Source organism: Eleutherodactylus coqui, chromosome 13, assembly GCF_035609145.1.
Source record: "Eleutherodactylus coqui strain aEleCoq1 chromosome 13, aEleCoq1.hap1, whole genome shotgun sequence".
NCBI lineage: Eukaryota > Metazoa > Chordata > Amphibia > Anura > Eleutherodactylidae > Eleutherodactylus > Eleutherodactylus coqui.
Window position 1 is genome coordinate 100,798,645 of NC_089849.1, and position 16,048 is coordinate 100,814,692.

Consider the following 16,048-nt stretch of genomic DNA (forward strand, 5'->3'; position numbering starts at 1 on the left):
TCTGGCCTTACAAAAAATGTAATAGGAAGTGCTCAGAACAATACATGGATCGACAAATGATACTATTAAGAAGTACAACTCATCCCGCCAAACAACCCTTTTACACTGTTGTTAGGGGTCTGTAGATGCAGTGTTAACAAAAAATGCATTAAAAAAAAAAGTGTGAAAAAGTTGGAAAAAAAAACAGTAAACCAATATACCGTATATACCGGCGTATAAGGCGACGGGGCGTATAAGACGACCCCCCAACTTTCACCTTATACGCCGGTATACAGTGGAGAAAAAAAAAAAATTCATTACTCACCTCCCCCGGCGTTCTGTCGCGCTCCGGCAGGATGTCGCTCGCTCCTCGTCCCCGGCGCAGCATTGCTTTCTGAATGCGGGGCTTGAAATCCCCGCTTCCAGAAAGCTAATACACACGCCGGCAGCCATGACATCATTGAATGGCTGTGATTGGCTAAAACACACGTGGCTTCAGCCAATCACACTATTCAATGACATCATTGAATGGGTGTGATTGCTAACACGTGCGCCTTCAGCCAATCACAGCCATTCAATGCTGTCATGGCTGCCGGCATGTGTATTAGCTTTCTGGAAGCGGGGATTTCAAGCCCCGCATTCAGAAAGCAATGCTGCGCCGGGGACGAGGAGCGAGCGACATCCTGCCGGAGCGCGACAGAACACCGGGGGAGGTGAGTAATGAATTTATTTTTTTTTACACTTTTTTTTTTTGTATTACCGGCGCATAAGACGACCCCCGACTTCAGAGCAGATTTTTTGGGGTTCAAAAGTCGTCTTATACGCCGGTATATACGGTAAATTTGATATTGACATAATCGTACTGAACTGCGGAATTGATTTAACAAATTATTTTACTGCACAGTGAACACTCCATTGGTGGAAAAATAACAATGCTCTGGCTCTAATGCAACGACACAAAAGCAAATCTTTTGAAGTCCAAAAAACAAATAGCAGAATTTCTTTTTTCCCCCCCAATCCCTGTAAAAAAATTAGTAAAAGCTATACAATACATTATATGTACCCAGAAATAATGCCAAAAAAAATGTCCTGCAAAAAACAAGCCCTCATATGCCTATGTCGGCGGAAAAATTAAGAAGTTATGGCTCTAGGAAAGCGTCAATTAAAAAAACTGAAAAATTAGTCATTGAGACGCAAACAAGCTTTGTTACTGAGGGGTTAACATGAGCCCCAATAATGACCCCTGTAGTAATAGTGACCCTCATAGTGGCCCCAGTAGTAACAGTGACTCCTATATTGGTCAGAGTAGTAATAGTGACCCACACATCTCAAGGATGTTATCCAGCCAGAAGCCAGTAGCAACCCTCCCATTGGATCAGGAATTGGTAATCTGCCATCATGAGGTATTATTGCAGAAGGTATATCTGGATACACAATGTTATATTTCTGTTTTCTGGAGAAACCTCTGGTGTTTGTGATGCAGGGATAACAGTCAGTATGGTGGTCTCTTTGTTTTCGCCGTCCCATCGAAATGGCGAATGGCGTTCTACTCTTGCCTTTCAGCCCCTGTGTGAGATGAGCGTTACATGACACACAGATGATGGCGGTGCCACTTCTGATCTTGGTCACCAAGCTTTATTCCCAAATACTTGTGATAGATTCACTTTACCAAGGATGTTATTGTCCTCCGCCGTCTTTGTTGTGAACTGTCTGCAGACATAGTAGGAATTATCTGGGATGTTCAGATATCCGTGCCGCTCAGCCATATTGTTATTAAATGTCTAACGACCTGTAAAAACACAGTTCACTAATTACTTGTGGATGATCTGCAGGGTTTCTGCCACATGGAAACATACCCTATATGTCACATAAACCTACCCTTATAGTGTTCAGACAGCACATGGAGTGTAACAGTGATTGTGAAATAGTTGCGCAGCCACTTTTGTTCTTTTTATTAAGCAAGGTTAATGGTGAGCCGACTGGAGTAATTGTATAGGCAGATTTCCAAAGTATAAAGTACAACAGTAATTGGATTACATTATTCCCCATAACTGGCAAACCTTACGTGGGAGAAAAAACGGATATCATATTTGAATTCAGCGCACTAAATTACTATGAGCTGCCTATCTGCTTATCGGTTATAAACATTGTGTTGCGCAGTGTAATAATATTTTGTCCAAATGTGTTTTGTATATAATGATCCTTTTATTGTATTTTGGTTGTTATCTAGTCCGTGAGCACTTTATTCATCTGTGACATCAGAGAGCTGTCACCTACCCTGATGACGTCACCCGCTGGATCTTAAACACTGGTGCTGTTCTTTCTTATGATGTGAATAGCCAGATAAAGCTGCCAATCCAACACAGAAATGCATTGCCTTGTTAGTAAAGCGTTCTCCTCCCTGAAAACGCTGCGTTCTCCAGTTTAGCGCCTGTCATCCTCGTTTGAGCTTTTAATCTGGGAAAAATAAGAGTTATGATTTGTTTGAAAATTGGAAGGAAAAACCTGAAATGGCAAAAAAATGGCCGTGTCCTTGAGGGGTTAAAGAACAGAGAAATGTTATCTTATATTACCAGGAACCTATGAACCTCAATGCTTTCCTTTCTTTGATTTCTGTTTAGTTTGTTGTCATCTACATTATATAGTAAGACAGCTTCATCTGCCATCTAGTGGTGAAAGTGGGATATTACACCTCCCACCACTGAGCCAGAGTGTCTGGTCAACGTGTTAAAGGGGTATGCTGGTCATCTATTCCTTTTTAGTAGTGATGAACTATCAACATAGATCATCAGTAGTTGATCGGCGCCTCTGGACCCCCCATTAAGCACCTGATCTGAGTCCCCGCACTCACTACAGCAGGCCGGATGTTGACGGCTCCATTCACATTGGTGTCAGGGCAGGAAGTACTATAGCAGATAAAAACCCCATTGATTTCAATGGGAGCTATACTTTCTATTGCACTTCCGGCTCTAACCCCAATGCAGCCCTCCGAATCCTCTGCAAAGAGTGTGGGGCTGAGATCAGCAGATCGCTGAGGGTCCTGAGGGGCAGACCCCTGCTGACCAACTGTAGTGTCCCAGTACATGCTATCCTGGCCCCCTCCATAAATGTCATACATGTAATTTCTTTTGTAGATACACTGTGCAAAAGTGTCTTGTCATTCTGTTGTGTATTGCACAGCTGCAGCAAGTGAAGAGTTAAATGTCTGGTGTGAGCTGACTGTTTAGTAAATGTATCAATCTATGTCCTGTCATTTGGTATGAGTAAGGCCGCCTGCAGACGTCCAGGTCGGATCCCACTGCGAGAATTCTCACAGCGGGACCCGACCCGCGCCCCTGCAGGGACCAGTGCGGGTCTCACCTCTCCTGCGGCTCCGGCTCTTTGATCTGCCAGCTGGCGCATGCGCAGAGCGGAGCGGGCTGCCCGGGAGTGACATTTCTGTGCGGGTCTCGCAGAAATAGAGCATGCCGCGATTTGTAAATTGCGACTGTCTGCCTAGGATAGAGTTTTTTAATGCAATCCTATGGTAGCTTTCACGGGCGGAAATTCTGTGGGAAATCCCGCCGCAGAATTTCCGCCCGTATGCAGGGGTCTTAAGGCTATAAATGTGAGTGCTTGAGAGCGGGAAAGGGCTTCCATCTTAAGTACCACCAAGTAGAGAAACTATAAGAGTGGTTCTATATTTAATGGCTCCTAGTCTATTAGGGATGTGGACACGTGTATGTCCAAGTATTTGATTATATCAGTGCACGTCACTTCATCTAGTTCTGTATCTTTATCTACTGGTAACAGATGTAATTTAGACCTTTTAATAGATAACCTGGCATATTCCCCAAACCTTTGTATATATTCCATAGCATCCCCATAAACAGAAGTATGTCAGCAGCATATAGAGCAATTCTATCCCCCACAACACAAGTCCCTAATGCCAGAATGTGCCCATATGTATATCGCTTGAGGCTCTATGGCAATCGCAAAAAGCAGGGGAGACAAGAGGCAAGCCTGCTGTGTGCTCCTGCTTAACAAGAACACCTCTGTAAGCTGATTATAATTAATCCATATTCTAGTCTAGGATATAATACTCTTACAGTAATAATAATAATAAACTTTATTTGTATAGCGCCAACATATTCCGCAGCGCTTACATAGACAGGGGGAATACAGTAAGACAGAAGTATAAAAATTACAGAACCACGGTTACATAGTAATCAGTTGGAGACACTAGGGGTGCGGGTCCTGCTCCAACGAGCTTACATACTACAGATAATGGGGGGATACAGAAGGTAAGGGGGCTGGAGATGTGCACGGTATGGCGGGGTGGAGAGTGAGGGATGCTATACACCTAAACAATGGTCAGACGTTCAGTCACGTGACGGCAGAATTGGTTTGACTGCAGGAGCGGTTAATGATGGCTAGCAGGGATTGCAGTCAGTAGGTCAGGGAGCATGTAATCGGGCGGAGTACAGAGGGGTTTGGTTTAGAGTATATGGTACGTATTTAGAGCATGCCTGAAGTTACGTGAGTCCTGGATTGCCGGGGTAGCCTTTGGTAGTGCGTTCCAGGGGACTGGTGCTGCTCTGGAGAAGTCTTGGAGGCGGAATTGAGAGGTTCGAATTAAAGGGGCACTCAGTCTGGTTTCGTTAGCAGAGCGGAGAACACAGGCTGCGTGATGGATTGAGATGAGGGAGGCAATATAGGGGGGCACTGCGCTGTGGAGGGCTTTGTGGATGAAGGTAGCGAGTTTAAAATGAATTCCATATAATACCAGTTTCTTACCCTGAGCCAAAATCTTAGGTCGAATCAATGTTTCTACACACACACTGCAAACTCTCAAACTACGTCACTGGAATGCCACTATCCCGGGTCCCAAGTTTTCAGCTCAGGCCATAGTCCACCTGAGCCGAGTACCTATTATAGACAATCTCTCACTCTCTATCAAAGTGAGCAGATAGAACCATGTCTACATTATGCAGAAGATGCTAGTTGGGTTGACAGACTGGGGGTTGGGTTAGCACACTGTTGGATGGGGTAAGTACACTGCTAGGTTGGGTTGGCACACTGTTGGATTGGATGGACATACTGGTGGGTTGGATTGGCACACTAGTGGGTTATGTTGGCACACCGGCATATAAAATATTAATATCTGGTTATTCTGAACAGGAATTCCCACAAGATCTACAGAATTTACTGCCATCAGACGATGATGCTGCCAATGACAGATATGTAATTGGTGTTCAGGAAGGATGTAAAAACAGATAAGTCTTCTCAAACTTTAAAAGCCTTGTCCCACCAAATGGAATGATCCCCTTTCACATAGGATAGGGGGTAACTAGTTGATCTGTAAGGGTCTGACTACTAGGATCCCCACTGATCACAAAAACAGGGTCGGAGTGGCAGTTCAGCATGTGCTCTGTTGCTTCATTCATTTTGATGGAACTGCTAGAGATAGCCAAGCAACTGAACTCACTATCGCAGGTAGGCCCATTGCAATGAATCGAGCTGTGCATGTATGACTATTGCAGCATTAACTCGCAGGCTTTCAGGACCTCGGTGACCACTGTGGATCAGAAACAAAATGGCGGAGTCGAAGGCGACATTCACAGCAAATGAGAGCGGAGGAGTGATAAAATTCTGGTTTCTGCAATGAAAGTCCGCGAAGGATATTCATGGTGATATGTGGCAGACATTGGGGGATCAATGCCCTTCATATTCTACAGTTAAGAACTGACGGGCCACTTCAGCACCAACGATGAGGAACGTCCTGGACGACCGAGAGAGGTTGTTGTTGTTCCGGAGATCGTCGATGCTGCGCACAACCTCATACTGGAGAATCGGCCAATTTCAGCTAAAGGAATATTTGATCCCTTGCCACTACTCTCTTTGAATACATAACAGCCAGCGCTGCATCTCAAAGGGACAGGTATATGCACTGGTATATGCACTATCAGTATATGCCTATAACACCGGACTCTGCAGGACTGCGCAAGAGGGAGGGATTACTGACGTCAGTAGATGTCTTGGGAGTGCATGGCATCCGGCGCTGTCTCAGTATATGCAGCATGGAGACGCATGCGCCGTGTACACCCATGACACTGGATCCGGTGTAAGTGCACAAGCGCCTAAGCACATCCGCTTGGAGGGAGGGACCGCTGACGTCAGAAGCAGGCGCTGCGGTCAGCGAACATTTGTCATATACCCGCAGCAGCAGAGGTGTAACTTGAAGCTGCTGGGCCCCAATGCAAAACCTGCACCAGGGCCCCCAACTGTAATGGTTTATTCATAGTACTGGGCTACCTATATGGAGAAGAGAGGCCTTATGGGCCCCCTAAGGCTCCTGGGCCCGGGCGCAACAGCATCCCCTGCCTTCCCTATATTTACGCCCCTGCCCGGCAGGTACTTTACAGTATATCCATAATGACCATTATTTCATTATGGTTAGACAGTACTGTGGTAGATCTGGGGACGTGTTCCTATCAAGAGAGTGGGCTATAGATCAGCCTATGGAGGATGGGACACATAGGTGTGTATGGATGGTTTCCATGACTACAACCCATGTGATTTGTATATTACATGACTAGGGGGTGGTTAAGAGTGATGTCATTAGGAGGAGTAACATTCATTGGACAAATTGGGATACCGCCCATTTTTTAGCTAGTATCTAATAAAGTGTATTATTTTAGGCGTGTAGCCAGTGAAATTCATATTGACAATATACTTTGGGACATTAAAATTCTAGAAATACCTTTTTACTACTACGTGGGCACAGGAAAAGCCCTTCTTATAGCAAAAAAAAAAAATTAATCGCCAGCTTCCATGACTCATAACATTTTTTCGCCAAATGTGCTGTGGAGGGGCAGCGTTTTTGGCAAAACAGGCTATAGTTCCTTTTCGTTCCATTGTGGGGCTCATGCGACTTTTGATCACTTTATTGCATTTTTTTGGGAGGCGGATGAATGAAAAATTAAGTCTTGTTTTTTTTTTTACGCCATTTACCTGTAGGATGGTAGAACTAATAATTTTTATAGCATGGGTCATTACAAACGTGGCAATAGGTTTATTTTTTTTTATATGTTCTAGAAGGGGTTGTAGGGGAAAAAAAATCATCTTTCTTTTTAAGAAAAAAAGTTCAAGAAAGTTAAATAAAATTTAAGCACATTTTTTGTCCCTTCAAGAGATTTGACGATACAAGTCGTTTGATTGCTGATATACTACACTGCACTACTTATGTAATTCAGCATAGTATACTTTTCACCAATCAGACCCCTGAAAGGCTGGCCAGCCATGCAGGTCCAGAGGTCTTAATGAGGCCGCCGGTTACCAAAAAGAATTCCGTCAGCACCTCTGATGGATGACAAGAGCAGAAACCCTCCCTTCCCAGCTTGTATGCTATAATCACTGTTGATCGTGGCATGTAAAGGTTTAAATGGTTGGGAAATGAAGTTTCTCTCAGCTGTTAATGTAGGATCCTGGCTGTCATCTAATATCAGGAACCTGAGTCTTCTTTGCATGGCATTCCTGTGCTACCCTTAAGATTGGGCTGCCGAATAAACAGCGCGGCCTAGCCTAAGAGCCCTTAGGCCTCCTTCCCACGAGCGTGACGGGCTCCGCCGCGTAATATTCCGCTGCGAAGCCCGTCACGGCGCCCCCCAGAGACCCCATACTTACCAGCGGAAGATAGCGTGAAGACGCTTCCCCGCCCACCGCCGTCGCGTCATGTGACACGCCCACCGCGTCATATGACGCGCGGCGGTAGGCGGGGAAGCGTTTTTTCACGCTATCTTCCACTGGTTGCAGCGGGAGATAGCGTGAACGGACGGCTTCCATTGACTGCAATGGAAGCCGTCAGCGCGTACACCCGCAGCAAATAGAACATGCTGCGGGTGACAACGGGAGATTTCACGGTGCGTAATTCCGCGGTGGAATTACGCATCGTGTGCATTGTGCTTTATAGCACCCCACACATACATACTGCCTGTATATACGAAGTTAACTCTGAGTTTATAAGTGTGATGACATCAAAGTTGCTACCATCAGGCCTATCTGAACAACCAACCACTATTCTTGAGGTGACTGAGCACCACTTTTTGGGGTAGGGCGCTTTGTAGTACTGTCTCTGTGTTCATACTATGTACTCTGTCTTCACTCGTTTACAAACTCACCACTTGGCTTGATGCATTTTTTCTGTAGCCAAGGATTAGTTGATCTCCAGTTCCCCGTTACCTCTGTGAGCGGATCACTTTACAGTATAGCAAGTGTGTACAGAGCTGAGTACTGGCAGAAGAAACAAGCCCTTCTAGTTACCCAATAAGCCCCAGGTAGACCCACTGAGCTAATCCCTCTCACTGTGAGGCTTTATTCACACAAGCGTATATCAGCAGCGGTTTCACGGTCGGCTGATATACGCTACCCATCTGATAGGCGTATTCCTGTGGCGTAAAAGCACGTGGTTGGCCATGATAGCTCATAGGAGAGCATTTCAACCGGGTGCTTTTATGCCAGCCAGGAAAGATAGTTCAGGAACTAGCTTCTGGTCGGAATACAGCGGAGGTTCCCATAGACTCCTATGGGAGCCTATGATAGCTGCCAGAGAAGGGAGGTAGTTTAGTAGCATGCCTACTAAACTCCCATCCCCTTCACTCTTCCTCTTCGCCCCTTGCCGGCTGTTTGCAATGGGAGGGGACGGGAGTTAGTCGCCAAGCTCCCGCCCCCTTGCATTGTTGGAAGCCGACAAGGGGCGGAGAGGAAGCAGGAGCTTAGCACACTAGCTCTCGCCCCGTCCCACCTCTTCCTCTTGCCGAGAGCCGGTGGATAGGGGGAGGCAGTTTAGGAGAGCTAAACTGGCTCTTCCCACCTGACGGCAGTCCATATCTCGGTCGCGCTGTGGCCGTGACACGACTGACATAAAAAAAAAAAAAAAAAAAAAAAAAAAAAAAGACGCTGCGCTTGTGTGAAAGAGCCCTGAGCTTGCAAGTCCCTAGAGGTCAGTCTGTTCCTCTGCGAGCATGCCATAGCGTGTATGCCCCTCCAGGTGGCAGTAGCTTGGATTCACACACATTACTCCCAGCTGTAGCCTGCCCTATAGCCAACGTTATCATCCATGCTGGGGGCTACAAGTACAGGAGAGCCGCATCATTCCAACATGTCGGAAATAACGACTTCTGACAGACGGGGCAGAAAGAAGATTTTCTTTATTTAATAAAACAATGAGCGAATTCTGATCACCCACTAATATGACCAAGTGCAGCGTGAACACAGCAGAGCCAGGAGCGTGGGCTGTGGCAATGCAGACGTTAACCCTTACACTCCCCTACAGTCACCACCGCAGAGTTGGGCTCCCTACAGCCACCCGCATCTCGCCATGTAGTGACTGATTTGCAATGAACTGTGAGATACTGAACATATGGGGAATGAGGTTTTCCCATGATGCACCTGTATGCATCATCATTACAAAGTCACGTATTACTACACTCAACCAGCAGTATGAATGAAGTCATAAATAGGTCCACTTGACATTTCCAGGATTTTTGAGTACAGGACACCAAATAACTGGGTCACATGAGCCCCTGCCAGCCAATCAGCAGAGCTGCGATAGTCATGACAGTACCCTAAAGTTTAGACTTGGGGGTAGAGGAGTGGAGAGTCACTTGTTCTGATAATGGACATTCCTGGTGTCATATAGTGGGTGCAGCACTGATGGAGCAGACCCCAGTCATACCATCCTCCCCGCATGTTCAGTAAACCTCCACATATCACAGCAAATTACATAACGTTGATGAGGCATCGGCCGCTTTAACTCAGTCCATGCTCGACAACGTAGAGGCCTCCAGCACCGGCGGGTCAATGCCACAGGTGTCAGGATAACTAGAATATTCATTGCACATAGAAGACGCTGTTGTCACAAGCGCAGACAAAACGAACATTTAGGACAGAAAAGAAAAGGTTAAAAACAAACAAACAAAAAAAAAAAACACAAAAATAAATCTCCATAAAATAATCAGAAAATCCAACATTGCTGTAAACAAAAGGAAACTTGGCAAATTTACCAGAACTCATCTCTGCAAAGCTGTAAAAAAAGAATAATCATCATCATGTAGCCGGAGGGTGGCGGAGGCGTTCTAGCACTGGTGGCCATCCTACCTCTATGGTTAATGCAGTCCTGTGTGTGTATATATTATATATGTGTGCGGCACTCCTAAAAGCCTTATTATTGTATTATTGAGTGTCCAAGCACTCTGACAGGCAGAACAGTCAGAGGGACCGGAGACTCCACGATTGTACATCACGATATAAAGCATCAGAACGCTCCTTCTATACAGATCACACAAAAACTGCGTCGCACAATAAATAAAACTCCAATCACAAAAGTGTAATTAATGGCCTTAAAACAGCGCAATTATTCCTTCATGGGGTAAATATCACATGTATATAAATAAATGTGTGTATAAGGGCAGCACCATGGAAAGTCCAGCACTGGAGCTGAAGCTGTGGAATGTAGTGTAATACCCCTCACAACCACCAGGGGGCTTTGCCGCACAGGATTGAGGTTTGGTCATGGTGTGCAGCTGAGCCCCCTGCTGGTGGAGCACTGGTACTGCTTGGTTATGGCTCCTTCATTCCACTGATAAAACCTTCACATGGATGACGCCCCCGCGGCGTACGTTATAGGGCAGAGAAGCCTCATCTGAAGCGTTTCTACTATGTAAAAAGTGCTTGTCGTGTATGTAGTGCCTGTGTGATTATTGGTCCTCGTACTGCGGGATCAGGCTGTCCCGGCCACCATACTGCCTCACAGCAAACCATCCCCCAATCAGACGTACAAATCAGCTTTGGTTTGACAGCGTCCAGTTCCTACAGGAGAGAAGTGCTGAAGTATAAGGAACACAGCATGGAAGTTACATATAGACACTGGTTACAAAGAGACGAGACACCTGCAGATATAAATGTGCTGCAGCCGGGAGCCTCATCAGCTCTATACATCTCACTTGTTCTGCTGCAGCACATTCTCTCAACTCCTGACTGTATAGGCGACTATGCTGCTCGTCCCTTTACACATATGGGGTCCTCTTCTTCTTCGTGCTCCGGGACCTTTTACTAGAGCCGGCAGATGCTGCTGTTGGTACAGATCAGCCCAGTGGGAGCGGCAGTCTAAGTGAAAGAATGGGGGTTCGATACAGTCTGACTGGCACTGTGGTCATCTCTCATGAGTACAACCTCCATACTCAATTACTGTGACTTCCAGGGAGAAGCACTTTCAGACCCAGAAGCAGGGCAGCCCTTCCATGGCACCGCAGCGGTGGCGTGACAGACACAAAGCGGGTCACAACTCAATGGGGAGAAAACAAAGTTAAAGTTTTTAACACTGTAAACAGCGGGATCCATGGGTCATTGAGTATCTGTCAACTCCTCTTCCTCCTCCTCTCTGCTGGATCGTGGGTCCATGGCCGAGTGCATGATGGTCACGTACACATCATCCATGTTTGGCATGACAAAGATTTTCTAGGTGGGAAAGAACAGAACCCATTACATTTTCATCACCGATGCATGTATATATCATGACTGTACATATGTGAATATGTGGTGTATCCGGGAGGCTCCTTGAGCTGGCCAAGAACTTTTTTTTTGCAGGAAGGAGGTCTAGGTGGGGGAAGTTGCACTCATCCTTTGGAGAGGAGTGTCATTTATATACCTGAAACTGGGCAAATTGGACAAGCTTCTAAGAGGATAGCCAGATGGACCTCTGTCTGTCCAAGGTGAACATCCCCATTCTAGTAAAGGGGTTACAGGTCAATGGACTGCCTAATATTCATTGTATTCCCCCTTTATTATCATCTCACATTCCAGTCCTAAACGAGGGATTTACTTAATAAACTAATGGGCAGTTCTCCAACCTAAGAGAGGGCCTGGGAACTTTAAGGGGAGGTTCACACTTAGCTGATTTGCTGCGGATCTGCAGCAGATTTCACCCTTTCCATTGAATTAAAGGTGAAGAGGTGAAAGCGGCTGCAGATCCGCACCAAAATCTGCAGCAAATCAGCTAGATGTGAACATATCCTAAAAGACACTTGGAACAACATAACATGTTCACGTTTGAAAGGCCAGCCGGGCTGAAAATTGTTCCAATTTTTAATCCCAGCCTCGGGGACACACAGACTGTAAGAACGTGCTGTAAAATATAGGTTTCTGTAGGCAAGATCCTTTTGGCGCTGACCACAAGCCTTCGGTGGTGTTAATACTTTGACTGCTAGATGGCAGTGTGTGTATCCATGACCTTTGGCATTACCGGGGGTGGTGGCAGCTAGTATTCTAGGGTATATGGACTGTAGCTTGGATACAAGATGTGATACGGCCGGCACAGAGGCTCTAGTACCCTGTGGTACAACTTCTAGCTTGGATACAAGATATGATATGGTCGGGCATGGAGGCTCAAGTACGCTGTTGTACCACCACTAGCTTGGATACAAGATGTGATGCAGCCAGCATAGGGGCTCTAGTACCCCGTTTTGCTGTTTTTAGCTTGGATCCAAGATGATGGGTGGGCATGGAGGCTCTAGTACCCTGTTGTACCACCTCTAGCTTGGAGACAAGATGTGTTACGGTCGGCATAGAGACTAGTACCCTGTTGTACCACTTTTAGCTTGGATACAAGATGGAATACAGGTGGGCATGGAGGCTCCAGTACCCACCCTGTTGTACCGCCTCTAGCTTGGATCCACGATGTGATATGGGCGGGCATAGAGCCTCGTATCCTGTTGTACCACTTTTAGCTTGGTTACAAGATGAAATACAGGTGGGCATGGAGGCTCCAGTACCCTGTTGTACCGCCTCTAGCTTGGATCCACGATGTGATATGGGCGGGCATAGAGCCTCTGGTACCCTGTTGTCCCGCCTCTAGCTTGGATACAAGAGGTGATACGGGCGGGCATGGAGGCTCTAGTACCCTGTTGTCCCACCTCTAGCTTGGATACAAGATGTGATATAAGTGCTTTATGCTTAATTTGCAATCTGAGTGGAAGGTGTGCGCAAGATTGAGTATGTGAGATAGATCAATCTCTTGCACTCAAACTAAAGTTACATGATGCGAGGGTGATGTTACATGGCTCTTCCCCATCGGCACCCGCAAACCCTACCCCCTTCAGCTTTGATTAGTGTTACTTGTACAGACAGTAGCTGCCATCTTGCCCATCTCACCTGAAATTCCTGCTCCAGTTTCTTTTCAATCCACTCAGTGACATGAGCAAAGGTCACCTCCCTCTCCCCAAGTTTTGGACGTGCCTTCAGCTCCAGATGTGGCGGCGTCCGGAAGCCATACCTTGTATAAAGGGAGAAAACCACAGTGGAGTGAACCCCAGCTATACAGCTGTATTAGGCCGCCTGCAGACGGCCGGGTCGGATCCGGCTGTGAGAATTCTCGCAGCGGGACCCGACCCGAGCGCCGGCAGAGAGCAGCGTGACACTCACCTGCTCCCGCGGCCACGGCTCTTTCATGTGCCGGCTGCCGGGCAAATGCGCAGAGCGGAGCCAGCGGCCCGGGAGTGACATTTCTGTGCGGGCCTCTGCGAGCCTCGCACAGAAATAGAGCATGCCGTGATTTGTTTGCCGCGCGAGATTTCGCGCGGCCGTCTGCATAGGATTGCGTTTGTTAACGCAATCCTATGGCAGCTTCCAGGGGCGGAAATCCTGCCGCGGAATTTCCGCCCGTCTGCCGGGGTCATAACTCATCGCATTGCTGACAGAAGTGCTATATGGAGAACGGTCTGACGGCTGCTAACAGCAGCTTACATGTTCTTCCTATTTCCAGCAGCGCTTCCGTCATAGATGCTGAAAATATGACAGAGCTTGCACTAAACCCATTGTAGTCAGACAATGGGTGCCCTCAGGTGCCAGCTTGTGTTTTCATGGATCCAGTGTGCCATGACGGACCTGAAGAATGGAAATGGTAAGAAACCTTGTGAAGTGAGCCAAGGAGAGACTTGCTGTGACTCACCAGATGCGGTCAGTAGGAGGAGGGGGAATGTTGATGGCCAGTGTTCCTCTACACTCCTGCACCTCCACGGTCAGCACCAGCGGGGTGTTGGAAACCTCCTCAATCTTCTTCTTTATAAACTCAGTCTCTGTTGCTTTCTGAAAATATTTGGACTTGGCTATTTTATCTACAAATCTCATGATCCTGCTCGTTCGATGAGGCCCTGCGTACCTGCGAAGAAGGGAAGCTCAGAGCAGTCTCAGCACACAGACAAGGGAAGGTGTTGTTATGGAGCAGTCACAGTTGTCAGTCACGTATGTGACCGCCGCCCTGTGATACACATAGGGGGTTTTGGCCAGGAAATTACCCTTCAGCTCCAGGCATCTGCTGTCGGTCCCCAGTTATCTCAGCTGCATCTTCTTCATCAGATGATCCAGCACTGGACGACTCCTCATCACTGTCTGCTAGGTAATAGGCCCTCGGTCTAGCCCTGATGGAGAACAGACAAGTATGAACACAGGCCCGAAGCTCACGGTGAAGCAATGAGAAGATATATAGTAGAACCTGCAAGGCATTGTGGATAGCAAGAGCATCCAGATATCAATGGAGGCAAATTTATTCTTGCCCTCTTATAAGAAACGAAAGGTCTAATCCTCAGTGTGACAGTCAGATCAGGGAAGAAGTGGAGGGAAGGAATGGAGATCTGCGTAATATCCCGCTGGTGGGGGGGTTCAGGCATGGGAGTACCAACATCACTGACTCCGGAAGGGAGTACTTTACCAGTATCCATTACCGCCATATATAGTCTGAGCTACATCCAGAACGCATTGTTATGTGATTAGAGGTAGAGTTCAGTACATTGCACTCACCCATTAGAAATCCGGGGATGGAAGCAGATAGAAAGACAGGGAGACACACATCAATACTCAAATGTACATAGCAGGGAGTAGAACTACAAATTCGGACCCCGAAACTTCATTCCCGTCTTCCAACTTCCTAGTACAAATCATCTACTCCACCCAGAATCCTCTACTGCCCTCCACATCCACTCCACCCACCATCCTGTACTGTTTTCATACCATCAACTCCACCCCACTTCGCAACCTCAACTACAACCAAATTATTTACACCACCTAGAATCCTCCACTACTCCCATGTAATCTAGTCCACCTAGGACCCGCCAATAACTTCTTCAATGGAAGTCTTCAAACGGAGGCCGGACAGACCTCTGTCTGGGATGACTTAGTGAATCCAGCATTGAGCAGGGGGTTGGACCCGATGACCCCGGAGGTCCCTTCCAACTCTACCATTCTATGAATATCTACTCCACCCACAAGTCAAAAACTTTCTAAATCACCAAAGAAATCGCTCACCCTTCTTTTCCAGTCTCCCCCACTTTGAAGGCTTCTCCGAGTGGCTCTTTCCCCAGCCTGGTCAGGTTCATTTTTGTTTCTAAAGTCATAAGAAAAGACCCGTTGTAGGAAATCTCCATATCCGTCCAGAAACCTGAAATAACAAGAAATCTATTACTCCACCATGGGGTTATGCTCCACCCTCCAGCAATTATAGCTCAGGGGAAGAGATGATAGCTTTGTACTCCAGCCTCAGTGAACACATACCTCGGTGGTCAATGGTTGGTTGGAAGGCTCGAAGGATTTTCGGCACAGACACTCCCATATCTAGTTCGGTTAGCGTCAGTTCATTCATGAAGTATGGCAGCTGCAGGGACACGGAAGGCACAATGATACACAGATATCATCAAGGAAGAGCCCCCAGGAAGTCACAAAATGCAAACAACTACCAGAAAACCTAAAAGATGGGAGGGGCGCTGTCATGAATACCCATGCACTGTAGGGTACAAATCTTGAACATATACAGTGAATTAACACTGCATTACATTCGTCCACTTTTTTTGGGAGATCACAGCACATGGTGGCGAACATCCTCCCTACTCAACTCTACACATGCCCGCTGCAGCAGCTCCACCAATTGATGTACATTAGATAAGCGGGAGAAGATCCCATAGCATATCCCACATATGTTCGAGGGGGTTAAAATCCGGTGAGTTTGGGGGCCAAGTCAGTTTATTGCCATGTTCCACCAACC

At 46.9% G+C, this 16,048-nt stretch overlaps 1 protein-coding gene across 1 annotated transcript in view; it reads right to left on the reverse strand.

Moving 5' to 3' along the window:
- Nucleotides 1–9,150: 9,150 nt before the first annotated feature.
- The window catches only part of TEX2 (testis expressed 2), a 34,584-nt gene continuing 27,686 nt past the window's right edge, over nt 9,151–16,048 (reverse strand). Inside the window, exons 7-12 of the mRNA XM_066586948.1 lie at nt 15,562–15,661; nt 15,316–15,448; nt 14,310–14,432; nt 13,964–14,173; nt 13,168–13,288; nt 9,151–11,475 (exon numbers count right to left, since the gene is read on the reverse strand). Of these exons, the coding sequence (XP_066443045.1) occupies nt 11,362–11,475; nt 13,168–13,288; nt 13,964–14,173; nt 14,310–14,432; nt 15,316–15,448; nt 15,562–15,661 (801 nt within the window). The 3' untranslated portion in view covers nt 9,151–11,361. The remainder of the gene's footprint in view (nt 11,476–13,167; nt 13,289–13,963; nt 14,174–14,309; nt 14,433–15,315; nt 15,449–15,561; nt 15,662–16,048) is intronic.